Raw genomic sequence first — 23,382 nt, 5'->3', positions numbered from 1 at the left:
ACCACCAGCTCAAAATAATATTTAATATGGTAGAGTTCATATGCCCAATACAAAGGTTTTTTGTATCTTAAAACATTCATAAATCCCTGCTATGTCATTACTGTAGCAAAGCAGCAGATAAAGGAACATCTTCATTGTTCCAAGAAACTAAGTCACAATTAGGAGCAAAAAATTTCTAAGAACCTTTCAAGGGACTTCTGGGAAAACTTAGGAACATGAAATATGTTTAATAAGGTATTGCAACTTCCTTGACTTTGCTTTCTATTCCTCACTTTGAAGGACTGACCGCTTTGTATGGAATTTGAAATGAGACTGATCTTCCAACAAACATTTCTAACCGTCAAAATAGCTCCCTTGGGAATGTTCAAGTATGAGCTAAATTATTTGACTCATTGTTTCCAATGCATTTCCAATGCTTCATTTAGAGGGAAGCTATTAAAATTAAATAAACCAATCATTATAGAAAGACACATAAGCTTGCCTTGCAGACATTTTCTTTCCCTTATGAATTTTTGTCTCAACTGGGAAAGCTTTATTCAATGTTACTAAAGACGTTTCTTGATTTTTTCCAGAGCCAATTTTCTTCACTCACACAAGAAAATCAGTCTTATTATTCTATATTCTACTACAGGATATGTCCCTCTTAGTCCCAGCCCAAAGTTTTTGTTACAACTTCCTTTATTCTAAAATCATGAAATAATATACATGAAAGTGCTTCCAAAATTAAAAGTACTCTACTAGATATCGGGTTGGCCAAAAAGTTCGTTTGGTTAATGAATACGTTATTCAATAAAGTTCTTGATGAAAATTACTTACAACCCAATGAACTTTTTGGCCAACCCAAGGGTTTATAGCTATGTTACTATTATCATCATTAGGCTTGGCTTTGCTCTGTCCCTTTTATCCTTTTTCCTCAGGCTGGTGGCAGCTAAGTCACTCTGAAGAGAGAATTTATGCCTAGCAGAGTTTGTACCAAGTAGAAGAGAGACTGTGATTAGGAATCTTCACCAGAGTGAATGACAACAGTAACAACCAGCACTGACAGCCTAGCACTTCAGAATTTATAAAGTACTTTTTACCTGAGTACCTCCCTTAACCTTCAAAACAACCTTTAAATATAAAACCTCTAATTACCTACAATTTTTACATGAGAATACCAGGGCTCAGAGAAGTAAAACAAATTATCTAAAGTTTCAGAACCAGTAACTGCTAAGATTAGGACTTGAATGCAATTCCTATGACTGCAAATCCAAATTTCCTTCCACCACATCATGCAAAGCTAAGCCACTCAAGTAGCACAGTCTGTCTCCTGTGTTAAAGGGTGAAATACTGCCGTCTGGGGCCACCTCTACTGCTGATGTGCACAGGCCACAATATCCTGAGACTGTTGCTGCTACTGTTAAAGCATTCTGTTGATGTTCCTAACACTACTCTTTTAAAAAATGTCTAAACTGCAGATTTACATTAGACCAACTAAGAATGTCTTTTCTATATGAAGTAATACACTCAAGGTTACCAGCCTTATCCTTTGTATTACATTTAATTTTTTGAAGAATAATCAAGTCTATACAGATGACTTTGAATCAGAATATTTTATTTAATATATTAGTTATTCCTCTAAATTTCACAATACTGATACTGCCTAGTGGTACCAAAAGAGCTTAGGTTTACCAGTCCTCTCAAATTTTCCCTGAGCTCACAAAGAATCAATAATAGTTTCCATGAGGCAGACCAAAATGACTTTGAGAATACATATCTATAAGGATGCAAAATATATACAAATAAATGTAATATATGAGAGCATGCAATCTGTGCAGAAAGAGAGGCACAAAAACATACTCTAAGTAATACAAAGAAGGAAAGTCCATTAAGTTATGGGATCGGAGAAGGCTCAAGGAACACAGCCATGTGAGTTGTGCCCCAGTGGTTGGTATCCTTTTAATGGGTAGAGATGTTGATACAGCACTCAATGCAGAGAAGAACCTAAACTAAAATACAGAAGAAGGTAACTATTTGGACAAGGTAAGTATATAGTCTGGATCTCTCTAATTTATATATCACATTCTGTTCATTCCTTCTCAATTTCCCTCCCTAGTTCCTCTTCTACCATTTACCAAAGCTATGTTCTTGGTCCTCTTTTTACTCCATAACTCTCTGGGTTATCTTCCTCCTTTCATTTTCAACTAATATCCATATTCTGATGATTTCAAAATATGTACTTCCAGCCCTGCTCTCTCCCCCAAACTCCTACAAGTTTCTCATAGGTACCTGAAATTCAATGTACATAAATATTATACCAAGGGCTCATGAAAATGAAAGAAAAAGATATCATTCAAGAAATTTCTAGAGATTCCTCCTCTGGATCTGGTAACTGATTGAATGTCAGAGTTCAGAAAAAAAGAGCAGCCGATGGGGCTTCCCTGGTGGCCCAGTGGTTGAGAGTCCGCCTGCCGATGCAGGGGACATGGGTTCGTACCCAGGTCTGGGAGGATCCCACATGCCGCAGAGCGGCTGGGCCCGTGAGCCATGGCCGCTGAGCCTGCGCGTCCGGAGCCTGTGCTCCGCAACGGGAGAGGCTTCAACAGTGAGAGACCCGCGTACCGCAAAAAAAAAAAAAAAAAAAAGAAAAGGAGTACATTTAGAGATAAAGGTGATGACAGTTTTGGAGATGCTGAGCATAAGGGATATCTACAGAATATCCAAGGGCATGTGTCTAAGACACAGGCATTTGTTTTATACGTATTAAGACAGAGGTTCACACTAGAAGTAACAAATTTTGGAGTCATCAGTAAATACATGGTAGGTAAAGCTACCAATTTAGATATGATCAACTAAAAAGAGCAAATAGGAGAGCAAAGGGAAATGAGCCAAGGATGAAGTCCTAACTGGAATGTTGCTATCTAAAGGAAAGGAAGACAACCAAAGAGATTGAGTGGTAACTTGAAAATCTTTCATAAGGTTATTTATCATAGTGGAAATAGCATATGCTTTAGGCTCAGAAGAGGGAAAAAAAATTGTCTCAATGCTAGCTATAACTTTACTAGCTAGGTAGTCTCCCTATGCCTTAGTTTCTTCATCTACAAAATGGGATTAATATCTTCCTCAGAAGATCACTGTGAGGATGATTTAATGAGACAGTAAGCACTTAATAGTGATAACTAGTGTTATTATATAATATCCAGTGGTAATAACACATAACACCTAACTTAGTAGGTAGCTCAGCAGAACAAGCTTAGGATACCTGAGGTGAGTAGGGGGGGAAAAAGGAATGTGGAGGTATTCAATTAAGAATTAAAAGAAAGAAGAGAGAAATGCTAAGTGTGAAGGAACTAAATGTACGTCAGGCAATAACAACACATTTAAGGGATAGGTCCCCTTTGGCTTGCTTATTTTTACACAAGGAAATGACATGCGACCAGGGGAAATCAGGCATTTAAGTGCTTTTTAAAATTATGATTGATAATCAAATGAAAGGTGGTGTTTACTTTGACTGAAAAACCATCTACTGTATTCTCCTATATATTACTTTATTTCTCAAAAGCTATGAGTATTTTCTTTTAATGACTGAATAATATTCCATTGTATATATATAAATATATAAACATACCACATCTTTTTTTCAATCATCTTACGTTATTTCTTTAGAGTTCTTTTACGAACACAAGCATACAATTTCTTTTCTTTTTTTTTAACTGAAGTATAGTTTCTGTACCATATTATGTAAGCTATAGGTGCACATATGGCGATTCACAATTTTTAAAGGTTTTATTCCATTATAGTTGTTCTAAATTACTGGCTATATTCCCTGTGTTGTACAATATAGCCTTGTAGCTTATTTTAAACCTAATAGTTTGTACCTCTTAATCTCCTACGCCTATATTGCCCCTCCCCGCTTCCCTCACCCCACCTGTGACCACTAGTTTGTTCTCTATATCTGTGAGTCTGCTTCCTTTTTGTTATATTCACTAGTCTGTTGTACTTTTTAGATTCTACATATAAGAGATATCATACAGTATTTGTCTCTCTTTGACTTATTTCACCTAGCATAATGACCTCCAAGTCCATCCATGTTGCTGCAAATGGCAAAATTTCACCTTTTTATGGCTGAGTAATATTCCATTTTATACACACACACACACACACACACACACACACACACACACACACCCCCCACAGCTTCTTTATCCATTCATCTATTGACAAACACTTAGGTTGCTTCCATATCTTGGAAACTGTAAATAATGCTGCTATGAACACTGGGGTGCATGTATCTTTCTGAATCAGTGTTTTGGGTTTTTTTTTTCCACCCAGGAGTGGAACTGCTGGGTCACACGGTAGTTCTATATATACCTCATCTTCTTTATCTATTCCTCTGTTAATGGACACCTAAAAAAGAATGAAATCTTGCCATCTGCAAGAACATGAATAGACCTGGAGGGTATTATATTTAATGAAGTAAGTCAGACAGAGAAAGACAAACACCATACCATTTACGTATACATGGAATTAAAAAAACAAAGGAACAAATATAACAAAACAGATACAGAGAACAAATTAGTGGTTACTACAGGGTAGAGGGGTGGGGAAAGGGGCAAAACAGGTAAAGGGGATTAAGAAGTATAAACTACCAATTGTAAAATAAATAATTTACAAGGATGTAATGTGCAGCACAGGGAATATAGTCAATATTTTATAACAACTTTGCATGTTGTGCAATCTATAAAAATATCAAATTACTCTGTTGTATACCTGAAACTAATAATGTAAATCAACTATACTTCAATAAATAAATAAACATCTTAAAAATTAAAAAAGCTATGGGTATTTTGTAGATCACCATGCAAGTGGAACAAAATAAAAGCATGAGGACCAAAAAATAGCTTAAAAGTATGTTTCCAGTTTCCAGTCCATACAATAAGTTAATGCTTAGTTATTTAGGCTGGACAAAGAAAGGCACCTACATGCAAACGGCTTGCTTTGCAATGGCGATGAAATATATTTATCCAAAACTGACAAATTTATTCAGAGTAGGAAAAAATAAAGAAGCAAAAAGAGAGAATGTGCTTTAAGAAAAATTACTTGTACAAAGTGACAATTCAATTTTTTTATCTATGCAACCCACTATCTTACTGCAGTAATTCAAAATAATGAAATTTACTTTCACGAAATTCAGCAACAGTTTTTAAAATAAGTCACCTACTCTCAGTGAAAGCAAAGCAAACCAGAAAAGCAGCAGAATATCATTCAACTTTCATGTTTCCCAGTAGTCCAAATCCAAACACAACCAACAGGTCTAGACTTAAGCTTACAGAACACACTGGATGCTGGGAAGGCTGGCAGTAATGAGTCCACCAAACAGGAGGTGTCTAGGCAGTGAGCCTGTTCTCTGTACATTCAGAGTACTAAATAGTCTGTACAGTCACAAAGGAGGAGGAAATTCGACAAAAAATACCATTACAGACCCATGTCTTTAATATTTTCTCCTGGAAGTAAGGGTGGTTCTTCCATTTCTGCTAATTTGTTAGACTCCCTCAGGACCTGGATTGGAAAGGGGAGGAGAGAGCAAGAAAAGAAACATTTTTTTATTCAAAGGCTAATTTTTTACTCAAATTTCAACTGTGTATGCTTGGTCTTATTTAAAGTTATAAACTATATCACATATACTGCTTTAAATCAAATTATAAAGACTATAATGCTGGCATGTGCAACATGTGAAGTTGCTGTTTTTCTACAAAACATGTACTGAGTGCCTACTCTGTATAAGGTACTACACAAAACACTACGTTTTCTCACTGACTCCTATAACAGCCCTGTAAGAGTAGGTATTATCATCCTCATTTCCTAGATGAGGAAAGAGGCCAGAATTAACTTGTTCAAGATCCTATAGCTAAAAAGTGCGTGGGCGCGCAACTGTCATATGCTAAATATCGCAATTGTAATATGCTAAATATCGCAACTGTCGTATGCTAATATCGCAATTGTTGTCCTATGCTAGATACATCCCGATAACTGCCAAAAGCCTCCCCTTTCACCTCTTTCACTGCTAAACAACAACCTTCACTGTCGCCAGTCCTTTACCTCCCATTAATTCCTCAACCTTCTGCAATCTGGCTTTGTGACCTAACCCAACCCCTTCCAGGGAACCTGCTTTCTCCCCAATAACCTCCTCAATATTAAAGACAATGGATATTTCTCAGTCTTTATTTCTATCTCCTCTCCTAGCTACATGTGATACTATCTGCACTTGCCTGCTTCTTGAAAGTACACTCTCCTGGCTAAACTCTTCCTTCTCTGGCCATTCTTTTTCAATGACCTTTATATGCCCTTTGCTCAACCCTCCCTATTTCTTCAAGGTTTGTCCATTTCTCACTTTACTCACTTCCTGTTGATTTCATACCTTATCTATGACATTACCTAACTTCAATCTACATTGTCAGCTGAGATTTTTCTTGGACTCTAGTTCCATACATCCAACTGCTTAATGTTCCTCTCCATCTAGATGTCTCACAGACACTCTGAACTCAACAGATTTAAAATTGATCTGTGTTCCATACTTAGCAAGAGGCACTACCATCCATTTGGTTGTCCCAGCCTGTCTGGGGGGAGGGCGGAGCAGTGGTCTCTGTGAGCAGACTCAGGCCTTCTACTTCAACCTCAATTTGTTTCATTAGACTGAGAACAAATACTACTAGAAAAAAGATTCTCAGTTTTTTCTTTAAATAGCTTTTGACTTTTATTTCCTTCCATCCAAAAAGTAGACTTAAGAGTCCTCAAAAGAAGGTAAAAGGGAGAAAAAACAAGGCATTACCACTGCCTTAAAGGTCACCTTCTGCAGGCCGTCAAAACTGAGTTAGATGTCTGCCATGCGTGAGCTCCTATCTGGCACTTACCACACCACTCTAATTGCCTGTCTTCTTCCGTACTAGACCCCTAGAGAAGAGGTACCATAACTTATACAATTTTGAACTCCCAATAAAAATATAACACAAGGCACATATGTAATTTTTAATTGTCTTATAGTCACATTAGAAAAATAAAAAAGTCAAAAATTGATTTTAATAACATAGTTTATTAAATCTAGTAAGTCAAAACTATTGTCATTTCAACACATAATAAATATTTTTAAGTATTAATGAGATATTTTATATTCTTTTATTCATACTGAGCCTTCCTTCAAAATCCAGAGTATGTTTTATACTTCTAGCACATCTCAACCAGACCAGCCGCATTTCCAGTGTTCAATAGCCATCTATCTAGTGGTGCCCATACTGGCAGCACTAATGCAATGAATCTAATTCTTACTGATAGTCAAGTCATTCCCTAGTTTAAGTTAGGTGCTGAGGGAGGATTACACAAAAGGGTTAGACATTACTGCCACAGCCCAATGCTCACCTAAGGCAAATAAAGGAAGAACTACAAAGAACAAATTACTTCTGTTCAATAAATTTGCAATCTAAACAAATTCATACTTTTGAAAATTTTTAAATTTATTTCAGAAAGTCACCTTAGTGCAATACCTAAAGAACTAAAATATATACACACATACATACTTTCTTAATATTCCACATTCTAAAACTCAAAAAACGTCATATTTTTGAATGGTATCTCATTGCCAGTTCCTGATATAGTCTTTTATGCAGTCATAAAAGGAACTTAAGAAAAAAGGAAGAGAGAGAAGTAGGGAATGAAGGAGAAAGGGCGGGCCCATGAAGATGCAGAAAAACAGGATAAAAACCTGCACTATGCAAATATATAGACTTCCTGGCTTCAAATCCTGACTGTGCTATACGTTAGCTAAGTACTCTTAGACAAGTGTTCAACTTCTTTATGCCTCATTTTTTCCACCTATAAAATTGTGATAATTACAGTATGCCACAAAAGGGCTGTTATAACTTAAATGAGTTAATACACTTAAAGCATTTACATCAGTGTTGACACAAAATATATACTTAATAAGTATTTCCTATTTATAGAAATAATAATAGTAAAATTAATAATAATAGTAAAAATTTAGACTAACAAGATTGCCAGAATCTGGTAAGAATTTCTACTAATTATGAAAACAATTAGATCAAAAGATATGAATAATAACTAACACACAGTATACTGAAAAATCCAAACAAGGTTACAAATGTGAAAGGTCACATAAAGGGAATCTGCTTTATCCTTTGCCCACTGTCTATCACTTGATTTGGCAATACAATGATTATGTCACTTCCAAAGCTGGGCACTAGTTCTCTATTGCACAGGTATACCTTCTTATAGTTGCTACAGTGTTGTTCCCCATGATTTCCTCTCTTTCTATATTTCTGTACTCGGAAGGAAGCTGCAAACCCCAGAAAATATGTGTGTTGTAGACAGGTGTGGAGAGAAAGGCAGTTCTGGCAGAGGCACAGGTGTATGACAAGGTACAATCTTCATAAGTAAAGATTGCAAAGTGAGAAAAGACACAGGGAAACAAACGCATGCAAGTAGTGCATGTTGAAAATCATAGGCTCTCATATACTCTTGAACTAGAATGTCAGAGAGCAAGACAATGAAGAGAAGCAAGATGGACAGCTTTGTTTGGAAAATCTGCACCAGATGACAGACTTTTAATAATAGGCATACACTGGAGGTTATACATGAACAACTCACTTTAGAGCTCAAGATATAGAAAGGAACTCAAACAAGTACACAAAGCAGGGCCAAGGGCAATCCAGACCCTTTGTTTACTGGCAAATACTGATTCTGAACCAATCTAGCCTTAATGAAACAGAAGAGAAAAAAAAAAAATCGGGCCTAAAAAAAGACTGTTTGACAAGAAAAAGGTAGTATCAGCCTGAAGCTCAAAAAAAGAGCAGTTCTCTGAAAATATTCCTATAAGCATTAGTAGAAACAATGTATAAACTATATGGCATACCCAAAAGGAAACCAGCCTATCCCCTAGGAAACAGGAATAGAAAGGAGAGACTGAAACTAAGAGAAATGGGTAAAATAAGGAATTACTACAAAAAAATTTAAATGTAACAGCAGAAGTAAAATCTGTGCTGGAGTTAATAAAGAACTGAATGGATTATTCAGAAGACAGCATTTATGTACACGGCAAACGTGAAAAACCCTCTAATAATTTGTAGAAAAGAACAGACATAAAAATCATGAGAAGATGATAACCAATAAAAGAATTCTATTCCCTAAAGGAAAAAATTAAAACAGGATAGAAGCAACAATCCAATATGTAATTGAAGAACATGCTTTTGAAATGAGTAAAGATTTTCTAAGTTTGCTGATCGAAATAGTTTATCATGTTCCACATAAAAATCAGTGAACAGACATATATGGGTGTATCTCAGCAAAAATTTTTGAACTGTAATTAAAAGACAAACTGTGAAAATATAGACAAAAATGTTTAGAAAGAGAAAGAATTTACATACAAAAGCAAAATCAGGCTACCTTCAAGTTTCTCTGTAAAATCATATTCTAGAAGACAATAAGAAAATGTTATCAGATTCTTGAAGGAAAATGTTGTGACCTCTCTAATGTGGAAGTCATTCTCAGATATGCCAAGTCAACAGAAATGTAACCCACATGTCCTGCTTTTGAAAAAAGAAAAAAATTACCCAAGGCAGTAATTCAGGTGAAAAAGGGGAATGAAAATTAAAACTTATATGTAAGAAATTTGTGGTACCCAGTGAAGACAAGTTTTTTATATCCTAACTGCCTTCCAGCCAAAAAACAGAAAAGAAAACCCATTTGGTGGCAGTAGCCACCATACTAACCTCTCTGAGTCTTAGTTTCATCATTTATATTATTACGGTAATATTAATATCCACCTTACAGGCTTGTGAATATGAAATGAGATAGCTGCATCATAAAGGGATTTGCAAGATGCTGTTAAAATATAAGAAATACTTATTATTCACTTAAGAGAAGCATCAACATAAATTTGCACTGTCTCTTCTCACAATGGCTTATTCACATGGTGCTTTATTCCTCTGCTCTAAAATACACCGGGATTAATATTTGAGACAGCATGTCATAAAGGTAACCATATATCTCTCTAACTCTTGACCTACTAACTACTAGACTTAGCTACAGAATAGCAAGCATCTTACTATTCTAAAGAAAGCAGCAAGAGAAGTGATGCTAGCTCCATGGTAGCATAAGGCATCCCTCATTTTCATTGTCCTTTAACATCTAAAATTTGGTATCTATCCATGAACAAAAGTGTCCCCATGGGAGCTATGGAATCCAGCATCATATGCCGAGGGACCTAGAAGGAGTCTCCCCCACCACTGCATCGTGTAAAAAGCAGACAGAACTTGATACAGGCTGTAGAACCAGCAGGAGCCTGTGAACTGACTCCAACCCCTCTTAACTGTGGTACCTGGAAAACAATGACATGAGCAAATACCCACAGATGAGAAAGGCTTTATGGAAGTTCAGGTTTCTAAAGAAGTTCCAGCACTCCAGTGGGAACAACAACAAAAAAATAACAAGTTTGGACCCATTAGGGTAAGAGGACCTTTGCCAGTATCACCCCTCCCCTCAAGGTGGCACAGCCTGGAGAAAAAGGTTTGGAATCCCTCTGGGGAAAAGGGAAAACAGTGAGTGAGCACACAGCTTTCCCAGCTGTGGGGACACTGCTAAAGAAACCCACCTCTCTCCCACAGCCTCAGAGTATTATTAAAGCAAGAGCTCCGTGACTGGGGGAAGGGAGGAGTTCAGGGAAGAGGCAGGTAAGAATACCAGAGGGCATTAAATGGATGTGGTTCTCTGCATTCTAGACTCCAGGAGGAAGGCCACCATGAGTCACTGGAAAAACTTCATCCAAAGATCCCCTAATCTGACCCACCAGAACTCCCAATTCCCCAAAGGCCACATCCAGACCGTCCCCACTCTGCAGCCAGCTCCTTGTTCACATTTCCAAGGGCAACAACAGTGAGAGTAAGCTCAGGTAGACAGGGAGTGTACATAGAAAACAAGCCAGGGTCTATGGGAAAGAGAGAAACCACAATCTTGAGCTGTAGCACCACCCTCTGGAAAATGAAAGAGAGATTAACCAACAGCCAGCCTGGGTCACAGTAAGATTTAAAGACATACAAGCTTAACAGTTCTGCCACCAGAGGGAGCAAGAAGTGTGGAGCTGATGTACCCATACAAGGTCACAGAAAGCCCCAGAACACAAGTAGGATCAACAAAAAGTATCTCTCAGCTAGTAAAGATTGGAGGAAGCAACTTACTTCAAATGCCAAAACAGCAATGTAAAACTACAAGGAACATGAAGAATAAAGGAACTGTGACATTACCAAAAGATCACAATTATCCCCCAGTAACTGAAGGCAAAGACACAGAGATCTGTGATTTATCCAGTAAAGAATTCAAAATAGACATTTGAGGAAACTCAATGACCTACAAGAAAATAAAGAGACAATTTAACAAAATCTGGAAAACAATACATGATCAAAATGAGAAATAAACAGAGACAGAAATCATTAAAAGAAACAAACATGAATTCTGGAGCTGAAGAATTCAACGAATGAAATGAAGAATGCAAAAGAAAGCATCAACAACAGAACAGAACAGTCAGAAGATAAGAATCCATGAGTTAGAGGATAGGAACTTTGAAATAACCCAGTCAGAGGAGAACAAAAAAGAAAGAATGAAAAAGAATAAAGAGGGCCTACATGATCTATGGAACACTATCAAAATAATCAATAGCAGAATCATTGGAGTTCCAGAAGGAGAAGAGAAAAGAAAGGGGGAATAAAGCTTATTAAAAAAAAATAATGGCTGAAAACTTCCCAAACCTGGGGAGAACGTTGGACACTGAAGTCCATAAAGCTAATAGATCCCCCATTGTTTCAATTCAAAATTATTTTCTCCAAGACACATTATACTCAAACTGTCAAAAATCAAAGACAGGGCTTCCCTGGTGGCGCAGTGGTTGAGAGTCCGCCTGTTGATGCAGGGGACACGGGTTCGTGCCCCAGTCCAGGAAGATCCCACATGCCGCAGAGCGGCTGGGCCCGTGAGCCATGGCTGCTGAGCCTGTGCGTCTGGAGCCTGTGCTCCACAACGGGAGGGGTCACAACAGTGAGAGGGCCGCATACCGCAAAAAAAAAAAAAAAAAAAAATCAAAGACAGAGAAAATCCTAAGAGCCGTAAGATAAAGATTGTAAGCTACAAAGGAACCCCCATTAGGCTATCAGCAGATTTCTGAGCAGAAACCTTTCAGGCCAGGAGAGAGTGGAATGAATGATATATTCAAAGTGCTGAAAGGAAAAAATTGCCAGCTAAGAATACTCTATCCAACAAAGGTATCCTTCAGAAATGAAGACATTTCCAGATGAATAAAAGCTAGATTAGCCATATAAAATTATCACCACTAGATCTACCTTACAAAAAATGCTGAAAGGAATTCTTCAAGCTGAAATGAAAAGACACTAATAGTAACATGAAAATATACAATTCACTGATAAAGGTAAATATACAGTGAGGTTCAGAAAATTCTAATTCTGTAACAGGATGGTGTGTTAACCACATAACTTTCAACATTATATAGTTTAAAGGAAAAGACTATTAAAAATAACTAGAGCCAGTATAATTTCTTCATGAATACACAATATAAAAAGAGGTAAATTTTAACACTAAAAACATAGAAAGTTCAAAGCAATCCCTATCAAAATTCCACTGGCATTTTTCAACAGAAATACAAAAAAAAAACCCTAAAATTTGTATGAAACCACAAAAGATCTTGAATAGCCAAAGAAATCTTGAGAAAGAACACAGCTGGAGGCATACTTCCTGATTTCAAACTATATTACAAAGCTATAGTAGTCAAACAGTGTGGTACTGGCATTAAAAATACACATAGATCAATGGAACAGAATAGAGAGCACAGAAATAAACCCACTCATCTATGGTCAATTAAGTTACAACAAAATTGCCAAGAATATGTAATGGGGAAAGGACAGTCTCTTTAACAAATAGTGCTGGGAAAACTGGACAGCCAAATGCAAAAGAGTGAAAATAAACTCCTATCTTACACCATACACAAGAATCAACTCAAAAGGAATTAAAGACTTGAATGTAAGACCTGAAAGCATAAAATTCCTAGAAGAAAATATAAAGGATAAGCTCCTTGACATCAGTCTTGGCAATGATTTTTTGGATTTGACACCAAAAGCAAAGGCAAAAAAAGCAAAAATAAACAAGTGGGACTATATCAAACTAAAAAGCTTCTGCACAACAAAGGAAACCATCAACAACAAAAAAGACAACCTACCAAATGGGAGAAAATATTTGCAAATCATATATCTGATAAGGGGTTAATATTGAATATACAGAGAATTGATACAACTCAATAGTGTGTTTGGAAATGTTTATAATAAAATATGGGGGGAGTGGGGAGAGTAAGGATTTTAAACTTGACCAGTCATGTTAAGGAAAACCACTGCAGGTTTCTGATAGAGGTAAACGGCATGGTCATAAAGGTGCACAAAACTGTATATGATAAAGATGAAAGGATAATAATCTAGGACAGAAATATCAAAATCCTGGATTAGTCTGTGGTAGGAGAAATAAAGATGCATATGAAATAGCTTGTTGGAAGAAGTGATCAAATTTGACCCTAGGTTTATTAACAAAAAAAAATACAAGCAATTATTGAGTAATACAGGCTGCTTTTTACTTGAAGAGAATTGCATTTCAGATATGTCAGTAACGAAAAAAGAAATGCAGATTAAACAAAGAAAGGAGTTAAGGTCAAAACAAGAGGTCAACTCAGAAACACCAGGGTCCTACCTTCCTAAAATGAGAGTAGAGAAACTAAGACAGCAAAGCCAGACAGATTCATTAAGTTTGTCAGCATTCACATGGAACTGTCTTCAGCAGAGAAAAAGTTATATAACCCTCAGATATGAGAGGAAGAGAGAAATTCCCCCCAGAAGAAACCCCCTGGAATACATAAAATACTTTCTCATACTGGACCAAAGTCACGTTACTAAGTGGCTATCCATTCTGTTACTATCAGATGCATTAGATGCTGGCCTGCCTCAAGAGCTCTGGCTATATCAATAGATAAGATTATATAAAATCTGCTCTTTACTAGCACCTAATACAATATTTAATCCTTTTCTTAACTATCAAGAAAAGTGTATTGATCACATTAAAATCTTACTGGTGGAAAAAAACACACAGATTGAAATGTATAATTTTTTATTCCTAAAACATAATTCAGTTTTGCTCTCTCCCAACCATGTTTTTTTTTCCCCCATTTTCTTCCATGCCCTCTTTATCAAACTATTTTCGAAATGCTCAGTAACTTTCCATGCAACTCTAACCTACCTCCCTTTCTCTCCTTCTCTCTGATCAGGAAATTACTATAAAGGAAATTCAGAAACCTTGTCTATAATGATGATCTGGAAGTTGGCAAGTTTATGGGTCAGTTTTCACATGGAATGTCAGATGACAGAAAGATAGGAAAGAATTTTTCTGAAATCTGCAAAACACTAAATTATAATCACCTGAAAGGGAAAAATGAGTCTGTAGAAGTTATACACTATCTCTCACAGCTTCTTTGTGTACTAGAACTGTGAAGAAAAAAATGAACTTACTCTTCATTGGATAATTCTATTAAAGAAAATTATTTTACATCAATTTCACTTTATTCTATTTTTATACTTCACTGACAAACCACAAAGTATGCAAATGAATCATACAAACCAAACTCTGAAGAGGCACAGACTGGCGTCTGGGATGGATCTTACTGGTTACATATTTGAAAGTACATCCAAATTCAAGCACAAGGAAGCCCGTTCTTTTTATAACACTGCCAAGGACACTGGTTTTCAGCTGAAACCACAATTAGTAAGATATGGATAATATTACATCACCATCAATGATTGAACAACAACAAAAAAAGGGCGAGTATCTACAGAGGAACAGTCTGGAAAGCATCACTTCATGCTATGGGTTGAACTGTGCCCCTCAATAAACACAGGTTGAGGTACTAACTGACAGCACCTTGGAACATGACCTTATTTGGAAACAGAGTCAATGCAGATGTAATTAGTTAAATGAGGATATACTGGATAGGGTGGACCCCTAATCCAATATGACTGTTGTCCATGTAAGAAGACATCCCTAGAAGACACAGAGATACCAGGATAATGCCATATGAAGATGGAGGCAGAGATTGGAGTGATGGATGTTCCAATGGATGGAACACCAAGGATCGTTGGTCCTCCCCGGCAGCAAGAAAAGAGGTATCAAACAGATTCTTCCTCTGAACCCTCAGAAGTGACCAACCCTCTCAACACCTTGATTTTAGATTGTGAGAAAGAAACAAAACTCACTGTTTTTCAGTCCTCTACTCTCAACACTTCTGACACCAGATGTGTGTTTTTTTCCACACCAAGTAATTCTCCAATTCTCAGTGGATACCAACTGGGTGCCCTATAATTCAGTTACTACACTATCACCCATGGTTAGCGCAGACTTCACATTGTAAGGGCTTAGTCCCACAAGACTGCCCCCTACTTCAAGCACTAATCTCAAGTCCCAGGTTGCCAACTGTACTTCTGACCAATCGTTCATAAATCAAGGGTTCCCACAACCCCTCCTTGGGTTCAATAATTTGCTAAAATGGTTCACAAAACTCAGGGAAACACCTTACCTACATTCGCCAGTTTATTATGAAGGACAGAACTCAGAAACAACCAGATGGAAGACCTACATATGGCAAGGAATGGGGTATGAGGCTGTGTGGAATTTCCATGCCCTGTCTGGGCATATTAGTCTCCCAGAACCTCAAAGTGTTCACCAGTCTGGAAGCTCTTTAAACCCCTTCAGTAAGGGTATTTTTATGGATAAGGGTATTTTTATGGAGGCTTCATTACTTAGACATGATTGATTGAATTACTGGCCATTAGTGATTAACTAAACCTCCAGCCCCTCTCCCCTCCCCAGAGATGGGAGGGGGCTGAAAGTTCCAAACCTAATCAAAGGTGGATTTTCCTGACAACCAGGCCCCATCCTTAGGGGCTTTCCAAAAGTCATTCATTAATATAAACTCAGGTGTGATCCAAAGGGGTGTGTTATGAATAACAAAAGATGCTTTTACTTTTATCACTCTGGAAACAGAGACAAAAACTAAATATTATAACAAAAGATGCTCCTATGGCTCTTATCACTTAGAAAATGACAAAAGTTTTAGGAGCTCTGACCAAGACTTAAGGATGAAGATCTATATATATATATATATATATATATGTATATGTATATGTATATGTATATGTATATGTATATATATTTCTTATTACATACTCCAGAACTGTGAGAGAATAAATTTTTGTTGTTTTAAGCCACTCAGTTTGTATATTCTGTTACAGCAGCCCTAGGAATAACACACCTAATATCAAGAAAAATTTTCAAGTTTAAATCTTAAAATGCAAGGTGTTCATAACTGCCAAAACTTGGAAGCAACAGAAAAGTCCTTCAGTGAGTGAATGGATAAACAAACTGTGGTACATCAATACAAAGGAATATTATTTAGTGATAAGAAGAAATGAGCTATCAAGCCACAAAAAGATATGGAGGAATCTCAAAGGCATACTGCTAAGTAAAAGAAGCCAATCTGGCTATGTATTAGATGATTCCAACTATATGACATTCTGGAAAAGCAAAACTATGGAGACAGTAAAAAGATCGGTGGTAGTCATGGGTTCAGGGAGAAGGGGGGGAGACAAATAGTTGGATTAAAGAGTGATTTTAGGGTAGTTAAACTACTTTGTATGATACAGTAATGGTGGAAACATGTCATTATACATTTGTCAAAACCCGTAGAATGTACCACACAAAGACTGAACCCTAATGTAAACTACAGATTTTAATTAATATTATTATGTGTCAATATTGGTTCATCAATTATAACAAATGCACCACACTAATATGTAAATAGGATGTAAATAGGAGAAACTGTGGAGGTTGAGGAGGGGAATAACATAGGGCTGCAGGGCTTCCCTGGTGGCACAGTGGTTGAGACTCCTGCTGATGCAGGGGAAATGGGTTTGTGCCCCGGTCCAGGAAGATACCACATGCCGCGGAGCAGCTGGGCCCATGAGCCATGGCCGCTGAGCCTGCGCATCTGGAGCATGTGCTCTGCAACGGGAGAGGCCACAACAGTGAGAGGCCCGTATACTGCAAAAAAAAAAAAAAAAAAAAAAACATAGGGCTGCAACTATTTTAAAAAAAATAACTTAGGACATTAAAATAACCACAAAAACAACTACCATTGGGACTTCCCTGGTGGCGCAGTGGTTAAGAATCCGCCTGCCAATTCAGGGGACACGGGTTCAAGCCCTGGGCCAGGAAGATCCCACATACCGCAGAGCAACTAAGCCCACGTGCCACAACTACTGAGCCTGTGCTCTGCTCTAGAGCCCACAAGCCACAACTACTGAGCCCACGTGCCACTACTACTGAAGCCAGTGCACCTAAAGCCCATGCTCCGCAACAAGAGAAGCCACCACAATAAGAAGCCCACGCGCCACAACCAGAGAAAGCCCGTGCGCAGCAACGAAGACCCAACGCAGCCAAAAATAAATAAATTTTTAAAAATTAAAAAAAAAAACTACCATCTATGACTAATATCATTTCATAGAAGAAAGGAGACTTTTAAAACCAAAAAGTTAGAATGATATAATCCTGTGATAAAGAACACTTCTTCCCAGTAAAGGATGGCTTATATCAATTTCTGCCAAAAACAAACAGAAGTAGATAGGTAGGTAGATAAAATATTAACTCATTACTTTCATTTTACCTCATACACAGAAGACATCATCATGACCTGACCTGGTTAATGCACTGCTTTTAGAAGATCATTACTCATTTACTGCTTATAATACCTTGAAAGAGAAGTAGTGGTTTTATTCCCATTTCTAAATGGGGTAATTGACCCTTAGAGAAGTTAAGCAACTTTTCCAAGGTGACATATACCTCACAACAGCAGATGAACTTGAACAGATGTATGACTGAACTAAGACTATGACCATGATATAATAGCATCCTACTGTAACTGTATAGCAAGCAAGTGATATGATGGATCAGTGGCTGAGAAAGAGATCACAACCAGAGGTAAAGATATGGGAGTCATCCATAAAGTGACGATAGCTGAAGTTATGAGAAAGAAAGAGCATAAGGAAGACAGGAGTAGGGAGTTTGGGGGTGAGCAAGTGATGAAGGACATATTACGGTCACCTTGTTTAGCTGAGGAGAGAGGAACAGCAAGTACACAAAGGAGGGGCAGTCCGATAGAAAAGAAGTGAACCCATAAATTGTCACCAGGTTTGAAACCTAGAGTCATCATCTTTGACTCCTCTCTCCCCCAATCTGCAATACTCAGGCAGCTTAAACACATTACGTCCACATAAATATTTTTTCAAACCTGTCCTTTACTCTGCATTGTCATTACCCTAGTGCATGCCCTTTATCAATTTTTACTTGGAATTGTACAAACAGCCTCCAAACATATCTCCCTGTTTTCATTCTACCTGCCTCTAATTAATACCCCTCTTTATGTATCCGCGGCTTCTTCTAGACCTCCCTCAACAATTCCCAGCAAATGGAAACTTAAATACACTCTTCTGTCCTGAATTTTTTCATCTTTCTTGAACATATTTTCATATCCACATATGAAAATCCATTTTTTCTTTCCAAATACTACATAGTATACAATTGTAAACACATAATTTATTTAACCATCCCCCTAAGCAAAAAACATTTCTATTGTTTCCAGACTTTTGTCATTACAAATTTGAGAATCAGCTTGTCAAGTCTTAACCATATTATTTACAAAATAAGCAAGAATTAAAATCTGAACAATATTGAGCCTTTCTATCAAAAAAACAAGGTATGACTTTCCATTTATTTAAGTATTCTTTTATATTACTCAGCAGAGTTTTAAAGTTTCTTCATATAGTTTCTTCCTATATCTTAAGTTTATTCCTGGATATTTTATACTTTTAATTGTTATTATAAATAGGACCTTTCCCTTCCTGATATTTATAAGTATTTTTATAATAGAAAGCTGTTGATCCTTACATATCAATTTTGGCTTTTAGTATGCCTTGTAATGTTTTGCTGAAAGTTGGACATGATGCACCACGTAAAAAGAACTGAGATAAACAGGCCCCTAATGATGTCATAGTGAGGTGAGGAGGTGGGAGGGGAAATGTTCTATAGTCCTATGACTGAATCCCATAGTCCTCTGTCTTTTAGTGAGCTTGTGCCCCTGCAGCGTGATGTTTACAAGTGCTTCTTTGTCCCTCCACCCCTCCCACCCCCAGATAGGACAGGTTGGCTAGAGGGTGCTGAAGTCTGTATTTCTCTTCTCCCATGGGGAAGGTTAGAGGAGGCTGGAATTGGGTATTTCCCTTCCCCCAGGTCAGTTAGGCTCTCACAAAGCCCGTAGGCTGGGCTAGTAAAATAGTTTCTTTTGAGGGCAGGCCTTGTTAAGACGAATGTTCTGGACATTTTCAAAATAGCTGCTTTTCCCCTCCCTCTGCCAGAAGCAAAAGAGATTTTTCTCAGTCTTCACTGTGAGAACCTGGTAGGGCTCCTATAGGTAAAACTCACAAAACTATGAAGGCCCCCCTAAGACTGGGACCCCCTTGAGTATTTAACTCTCAGTCTTGTCCACACTGATCCGCCAGCAATTTGTCAATTACAGTTTAAGTTGTCCTGCCCCTTACTGGTTCCAGAGACAGTTTCTGCTGACGGTTTCTGTTCTGCCTGTCTCTCTAATTTGGGAGACAGCCATTTGTCCTGTGATCTCAATTCTCTGATGGATCTAAGAAGAGTTAAATTTCAACTTTTTGGCTTTTTACTTGTTTGTTAGGACAGATGACTTCCAAGCTTCTTTTTGTAAGCAGTCACCTGATTAGTCTTTTGTTTCTAATAATTTTCATTTGATTTTCTTAACTTCCAGGTAAAAACAATGCTCCTTTTCAGTAATATGCCTCCAATGTACAGTTGTCCCTTGGTATCCACAAGGGATTGGTTCCAGGACCCCCACTGGATACCAAAATCTGAGGATCCTCAAGGCCCTTTTATAAGATGGCATAATATTTGCATATAACTTACGCAAATTCTCCCACATACTTTAAATCAATTCTACATTACTGAAAAAAATTCTAATAAAATGTAAGTGCTATGTAAATAGTTGCCGGTGAATGGCAAATTCAAGTTCTGTATTTTGAAAATTCTGGAATTTATTTCCCCAAATATTTTCAATCCACAGTTAGTTGAATCTGCTGATAAGGAACCTGTGGATTCAGGGGGCAGACTATATTTCTCTAATCTAACTGCATCAGACATTACTTATAAAGAATGCTAAATAACACAGGCATGATAGTAGGTACCCTGTCTTGTTCTTTAATGGGACTACTTCTAATGTTTTAATATTAGGCACAATGCTAATTAAAAGTTCTGAAAACCTGAAACAGGTTAAATTTGGTCAAATACTCTTTATTAAATGCCTTTTCTGCATATATAAAGATAATTATGTGGAACCCTCTCTGTCTTGTAAAGGAAGTTATATCAGCAGCACTTTTACTATGCTTAGCTTTGAAGTGTGAAACATTCTCTACTCCAGTATTAGGATCATGTTAATAAGTGTTCTACCTAATTAAATATACTTTAGGCACAAACACTTTCTTTATCTCCTTACTATCAACTGAATATAGTCACTATTATTCCTGTCACATCATGACTATATTAAATATACTTTTATGTTTATCAATTTTTCCATACATTCTAATTTTTTAATAATCTCTATATATGTTTCTATTATAATTATTTGGCTCTTTTTACTAAAACTCTTAACAGAGTTAATTCAGAGCTTTTATTCTTTTAAGCCTTAAAGGGGTTAATAATACCTGCAATATAATCTGCAAATCACATCAAAATAATTACAAACCCAATAAACATGCTATAGACTACTCAACAGTATAGCATCTAAGACCCTACTTACTATAGCTTAGCCAACTGCTGACATCATGAACTTGTGGTGAGTAGAGTTGAAGAGCTTTTACTCTGATACCCAATCTTGTAACTGTAAAAGTTCTACGTAAAACTTTTAAGGAAGATTCTTTTGTGTACCAAATACTAAGAGTAATGGTGACAGTAGTAGAGGCACTGGTGATTTTTATTTTTTCCTTAATCCTATTTCTATTTCCCACAAATTAGTACACTGTATTACTTTTATAATAAAAAAAACTCTCAAGGTTATTATAAAAGATACAAAATTTTACAAATATGAGTCAGGTAATTTTTGAGAGAAAAGTTTCAGTAAAATGGAAATCATGAGGGTGTGGTCTGAAGTCATTTCTCTATTAAGCATGGAAATGAGACAACTGTGAACATTTCCAAGTGTGATGAAGGAATTGAATTAGTGACTGTCTCTCTTCCAAATTTTCCTCATATAATTTCTTCAAAGCTTTTTCAACCTTGTTCCCTCTCTGATTTTTATCTAAATATCTCCCATCAGAAAAAAAAAGATCATAATGAGCTAGAAGGGTCAGAGATGGGACTGAGTCTATGATAAACGGGCTGACCATGATTTGTTTCACTGAAGAAGAGAAGAACATTCCAGATGTGTGAGTGAGTGATCATGAATGGAAGTGTGAATGAGCACATATTGTGTAAGGGACTAAAAGAAGAATCCCTATCTATCGGGGTGGGATTACACTTGGGGACAGTTAGAGATACAGTGTGATAGTTGTGATGGGATCAAACACACAGAACCCTGAACACAAGGCTTAGAAGTCTGAACTCACTACTGTAAGAAACGGGGATCCCCTTGAAGAATTTTTAAACAGGGTATCACATATGGAAGTGATGTCAGAGGAAGATTAGCCTTATGGTAGTGCATTAGCTGCATCAGACAAAGACAAGCCTATCAGATATAAGAACTAGGGGACTGTTAACAATGGAAAGTAAAGGGGAAATGAGCATTTTTCAAAAGATATGACATTCTGTTAAAAGAGAAAGTAACTTTGTATTTCTCATTCTCTTCAACTGATTAGTCAAAACACTTTTCCTGGGTACCTTCCACATTCCAAATATGGAGTTCTAAGGATACAAGACAGGACAACAGATATATCTTATCTGTATATATCTTATAGTATATTCTCTTTTTCTTTCCAGAATGTTTATTTTTCTTTAAATTCTTGTTTTTGTAAATGCCCTCCAAGTTTTTTCTTTAAGTATGTTTAAATGTAGTAGTACTTTATTTACTTATAATGTAAACTGCTTTAGAATGTTCTGCCCTTTCTGCTCCCAAGGTATACGTTTGTCATAGTACCTAACATATAATAATCATGGATTTGCTACCTCCTTTTCCACTGTACATATAGATTTTTCTTAAGTCTTCTGTATATACAATCATTCATAAATAATAAAAGTTTTGTTTCTTCCTTTCATTTCTTACATTATTTATTCTTTTCCTATTTTACTGGCTAGGACTCCTAGCATAATGTTGAATAAAAGTGGTGATAGAAATCATCATCAGGTTTCTAAGTTTAAAGGAAATGCTTCTAACATCTTCCCATTAAGTATGAGGCTTACTGTGGAGTTTTGGTGGATATCCTTTATTTTGCTAAGATGTTCTTTTCAATTCCTAGGTTCTCAAGAGTTCATGTTGGTATGAGGGGTGGTGGTATTAATCATAATAAGTGCTAACTTCAATCAGTTTTGCTCTGGCTATTTAAATAACTATGTATAATAGACACTGTTCTCTGTTTACCTAACATCTGCTCTATGAGCCTTAAACTCATTCCAACTAGATTTGCATACTTACAGAATATGTCAATATTACATTCATGTACACACTCTAGATAAGAAATAATCCAATTATCTCTGACCTTTGGTTCATAAAGAAATATGAACAATATAACACAAATTTTGAAAGGAAAATCACACTTGCTTGATTTAAGCCCATTAAATATTTCAAGGGCAGATGGTTAAGAACAAAACCCAAAATATTATTAACTTTTATCTCATATATATTTATGTATACATAAACTATATAAATATAAATATAAATATAAATATATATATATATATTCTGAGATCAAATAGGCCTTCTAAAATAGAGATAAAAAACAAAGAATAGGGGCTTCCCTGGTGGCGCAGTGGTTGAGAGTCTGCCTGCCGATGCAGGGGACATGGGTTCGTGCCCCGGTCCGGGAAGATCCCACATGCCGCAGAGCGGCTGGGCCCGTGAGCCATGGCCGTTGAGCCTGCGCGTCCGGAGCCTGTGCTCCGCAACAGGAGAGGCCACAACAGTGAGAAGCCCACATACCACAAAAAAAAAAAAAAAAAATACAATTTCATTTTAAT

General features: G+C 36.8%; 1 protein-coding gene across 3 annotated transcripts in view; it reads right to left on the bottom strand.

The window, feature by feature from the left end:
• The window catches only part of MTMR2 (myotubularin related protein 2), a gene marked incomplete at its 5' end in the record, with an annotated part of 107,879 nt that overhangs the window by 40,746 nt on the left and 43,751 nt on the right, over positions 1-23,382 (bottom strand). For all 3 annotated transcript variants that reach the window (XM_082844843.1, XM_082844845.1, XM_082844844.1), the window contains one exon: positions 5,463-5,538. In XM_082844843.1, the coding sequence (XP_082700969.1) occupies positions 5,463-5,538 (76 nt within the window). The remainder of the gene's footprint in view (positions 1-5,462; positions 5,539-23,382) is intronic.

The sequence above is a fragment of the Leucopleurus acutus genome (genome assembly GCF_964270905.1).
Source record: "Leucopleurus acutus genome assembly, chromosome: 8".
NCBI lineage: Eukaryota > Metazoa > Chordata > Mammalia > Artiodactyla > Delphinidae > Leucopleurus > Leucopleurus acutus.
This window is presented reverse-complemented; position numbering and strand designations above follow the sequence as displayed.